The sequence below is a fragment of the Lolium perenne genome, chromosome 1 (assembly GCF_019359855.2).
Source record: "Lolium perenne isolate Kyuss_39 chromosome 1, Kyuss_2.0, whole genome shotgun sequence".
In the NCBI taxonomy this organism is placed as follows: Eukaryota; Viridiplantae; Streptophyta; class Magnoliopsida; order Poales; family Poaceae; genus Lolium; species Lolium perenne.
In genome coordinates, this window is record NC_067244.2 from 171,645,982 (window position 1) to 171,650,570 (window position 4,589).

Here is a 4,589-nt window from a genome sequence, read left to right on the forward strand (position 1 = left end):
CGTCGAAGTCGCCTCAAACCCTAATCGCGAGAGCGTTTAGGTCCGGTTGCTCGTTAGATGGGGTTTATGTGATCGATATACCTTTTCTACATGTGGAAACCCAAACTTGAAGTAGGGCCTTTTCTACATGACGAAGCCCAAGATTGAAGTGATGCAGCCCAAGTAATGGACTATGCGACCACCCATTAGTAACCGATTCTCAAAACAAACAAACATTGATAACCGGAGTGTGGGCACACTGCAAAAAATAATCCACGTGCAATACAGGGGCATGCGATCTTAATCGTTCGACTTTTTTTTTTTTGCTATGTTTCTTGGTTTGTTTAGAGCATCTCTAGTCGCGTCCCCCAAACCGCGTCGGATTGAGCGTTTGGGGGACGTGTTTCGTTCGTGCCGCGTTTAGGGGACGTCGCTCCCAGCCGCGTCCCCCAAACGCCGCGCCCAAACATTAAAAATACTTTTTTTGGTATTTTTATTTCAATTTCCACAAACTAATACATAATTGGGAACGTGGTTTACACGAAGACATAATTAGGAACATGGTTTTTCATAAACTAATACATAGTTTGAACCATGGTGGACACAAATATAAAATATTGCAAAAAAAAACTAAACCTAACTAGGCCGTGCATCGAAAGTTTCGTGTGTTCGCTGCCAAGAAAGAACACTCGAGGGCACACTCAGTCACCCAAACTGGAAAATCCAGCTGGTGACGGTGCCCCTGTTGGTTCTTCCGAGGAAGAACAACCAGAGACCTCCGTGCACGTATTCGCTGCGAAGAAACAACACTCTTCATCAGTCGTCCTCCTCGTCGGTGCTGTCGCCGTGGTAGTCCCGACGGCAGCGCGTCTCGTCGAATACCTTGACGTTCATGTCCCTGTCGCTAAAGTAGGAGAAGAGGAGGACGAAGCCGGCTTCGAGGTTGTGGTGCGCGTGAACTTCTCCCAGCCGATGTGGAGGTACATCTTGCCGCGCGCGTCGTAGATCACGTCGACGATCCACCGGTAGTAGCCGCATGCAGCCTCCCGCAGATGCAGCGTGCCCGGGCGGTCGTCGCCGGCGATGTAGGCGGCGAAGGAGTCAGGGAGCCTCTGGATGTCGCGTGGGTCACCCTTGAGGACGAGGACGAACTCGAACTGCACGGGCCCCTCCACGTCCATCTCCGACGATGAAGACGACGACGTGGCAGGCGACGGCGAGCGTGCACCTCTGCCGCAGCCACGACCACGACCACGACCACGAGCTCGGCCTCCGCCTCTCCCAGCCATGGCATCGACTCTTGTTGAGATGGTGGCGGCTAGGGTTGGGGAGAGAGGCGCTAGGGTTTGTGTGTGAGAGGGACGATGAGAGGCGGCCCTTTTTATAGGCCGGAGGGAGGCGGGGGAGCGGTGGCGCTCATTAACGCCGGCACGCTGAGCTAGGTGTGACGAGACGTGTCGCTGCGCCTCTGCGGGAACTGCACCGTCGCTGCGCGCCAATAACTTCCGTCGCGAGGTAGGCGACGGTTAGGTTAAAATTTATTGTGCCGCTGACAGGTCGGGCCCCCGTCGCTTCGCCTCGCTTTTCGTTGTGTCCGGCGTCCCCGGTGCATCCCCTGTGGGGCGGGGACGGGCTCGGAGCGCCGGACACCGTATCGGGGCGCGCCGGACAAAAAACGGATTTGTGAGATACGGCTGGAAGCATTTTTTTGTTAGGCGCGTCCCAAATAACTTTGGGGGACGTTAATAGGTTTGTTTAGAAACTCAGGAAAATATGACGGTGGCCTCCCCATCTAGCCACCGTCCTGGTGCTGTGTCTAGCTATAAAGAATCATGTTTCCGAGGCCTAGTCCAACTTCATGTAAACCTTTTATGTAGAGCTTACACTGCATATTATTCAAAGCTATAGTTTGGACATGGAGTTTAGCATAGGACGCGAGTTTGACTCCTAATAATGTTCTAGTTTTATTTGGCCACACTTTCATTGTATTTTGTTTCTCATTCTACCGGTCGTATAATGATATATAAAACTGAAATATATGGTCATTAAGGCAAGGTGTTATTTAAAATCTTGTCAACTTTGGTTAGTTTGGTTATTAGCAAAAGCCGTACCACATTTTTTTGTACAAACTCTATTTACCAAAGTATTAAAGCCATTTTTTTAAAAAAATACATTAGTATATTAGCCAAACTGACTTAACCATATTAACCGTGCGTGCGACCCTACTATGCGGCTCACAATTACCATAATCATTCCTCCTTCAAGTGGGCTTATATGTTCTTAGGACATCTATCAATTTTTTTTTTACTTTGTTGAGTATTTGGTTTGGTTTTATTTGTTTGCCAGATACTCCTATCAAGCTCCGCGTAGGATCTATCGAGCATATCTTATCAAATATTAATCACCACAAATATTTAGGGGCTTGCAATTATTATCTGCTAGCCGTACCACAAAAAGATAATGCATGATATAACACATTTATATCGTTATTTCGCAATGATGCGGATGACTACAAAAAGACCCTTGATTTTCAGGAAGTCCTTAATTAGCCTCTGGTTGTAATATTTTCTCTTTGTATTGTATAATTGGAAGCATTTCAATGTTTGAAATACTGGGTCAGATTTGAATCCGCCATTTTGCGCCTCCTCTTTCTTGGGCACGGTGGTACATATACCCCGGGCAAATTCAACTATGCGGAGCACGTCATCGGGTCTCTCCTCTCTGCGATCGAGTTCGTCTTCCCCGATCCGCCTTTCCAGGGCGCCACCGTCCTCCTGGCCAGTGCCCCGGCTTCTCCGGGCGCACCATCGAAAATTCTCCCGATCCAACAACCCCCAACGGCCAGATCGCCACCTCCTCTTCCTCCTCCCAGCCTCTCGATCGATCCCCGCGCGCCATGAGCGAGGCACCCCCGACCGCGACAACCGCCGCCGCCGGAGAAGACCCTGACGCCGCCGCTGCCAACAATCAGCAGCAGCAGCAGCAGCAGCAGCAACAGCAGGCGGCGCCTGAGGAGCTCGACGACGCGGACCAGCTGTCGGAGCTGCGGCAGATCTTCCGGTCCTTCGACCGCAACAAGGACGGCAGCCTGACGCAGCTGGAGCTGGGCTCCCTCCTCCGCTCCCTCGGCCTCAAGCCCAGCGCCGACGAGCTCGACGCCCTCATCCAGCGCGCCGACGTCAACTCCAACGGCCTCGTCGAGTTCTCCGAGTTCGTCGCCCTCGTCGCGCCCGAGCTCATCGACGACCGCCCCCCCTACTCCGAGGACCAGCTCCGCAGGCTCTTCGAGATCTTCGACCGCGACGGCAACGGCTTCATCACCGCCGCCGAGCTCGCGCACTCCATGGCCAAGCTCGGACACGCGCTCACCGCCAAGGAGCTCACCGGGATGATCAAGGAGGCCGACACCGACGGAGACGGCAGGATCGACTTCAAGGAGTTCTCACGCGCCATCACCGCCGCCGCCTTCGACAACGTCTTCTCCTGATGACCGAGTCATGGCTCCTGCATGCGATCCACCCATGGCTTCGGTCGATCTCGTGCATAGTCGATCGGCTGCTCGATCGATCGCGCTCTCTTGATTTCCTAGGCTTCTTGATCGATTGTGTTCTTCTCGGGTGAGGTCAGTGATCAGATTCATTCTCGAAAAAAAAGGTCAGTGATCAGATAATTTTTAGGCTGCAGGTGTTGATGAGATGAGCTGTTGTGTGTTGCGAATAACAAAAAGATTTGAAAAATCAATGACATATCAATGGCAAGATCAGTTTAGGGAGGAATCATACATGCAACATCATTGTGTTCGTTGATCAATTTGTCCCTGTCTATCGCTGGTCCTAAATCTTATGTTGATCGATGATCACAACGACGATGAAGTGGTCAACATCCATAAGGACAATTTGTCCATGAATGGTTGTGTTCATTAACTCGTTTCATGTTGTCCTTGCCGCTAGGACGAGTAGACGATCGTCCTGATGTGCAGAGCATCCATGAAAAGCATCTCCAATTTTTCATGTGTTGCCGTCTACCTTGTCGTACTACCAAAAAAAATTCATCGCATGGCTGGCAGGCATTGCATTTGATCAGGTTTTGTTTAAGCTTTTGAAGTTTTTTTTTTTTTGTGATAAACACGGTTATCAACTGTTGCCGTTAGATTGGGGATGTTCCTCATCGCCTGGTCAGATTTCAAATGAAAAAGTTGAACGTGTCTCCACTCTCCACTACGATTTGGTTAGATATATAGCTGTCTTCCAGTCCCTATTTCGTACTATGACACGTAGCCGCAATAATTAAGACATTTTTTTAATGTGAATTATTCCTTGTCCAACTAAATTGGACCACTAGTAGAAAAACCACCCTTTAGTACCGGTTCTAAATGGCCTTTAGTACCGGATTTTGAACCGGTACTAAAGATCCGGTACTAAAGGCCTCCCACCTTTAGTACCGGTTCCTTACGAACCGGTACTAAAGGCTATTTTTTCTTTTTTTTTCTTTTTTTTTCACAAAAAGGCTATTTCGTTTATTTTTTTTTGTCCATTTTTTTCTAATTATTTTTCACTCCTTTTTTTCACAATTTCTAATATTTCCGTTAGTCTCTAACTACACTTAATCTT

At 49.4% G+C, this 4,589-nt stretch overlaps 1 protein-coding gene across 1 annotated transcript; it reads left to right on the forward strand.

Moving 5' to 3' along the window:
* Positions 1 to 2,656: 2,656 nt before the first annotated feature.
* Positions 2,657 to 3,760, forward strand: LOC127312734 (probable calcium-binding protein CML11). Its single transcript, XM_051343281.2, has one exon. It carries the CDS (start codon positions 2,876 to 2,878, stop codon positions 3,464 to 3,466), a length of 591 nt encoding a protein of 196 aa, XP_051199241.1. The 5' UTR covers positions 2,657 to 2,875; the 3' UTR covers positions 3,467 to 3,760.
* The last annotated feature ends 829 nt before the right edge of the window (positions 3,761 to 4,589 follow it).

What these genes read in the sequence shown, in the direction of transcription:
- LOC127312734 (XM_051343281.2), top strand. Translation starts at nt 2,876, where the DNA reads ATGAGCGAGGCACCCCCGACCGCGACAACCGCCGCCGCCGGAGAAGAC.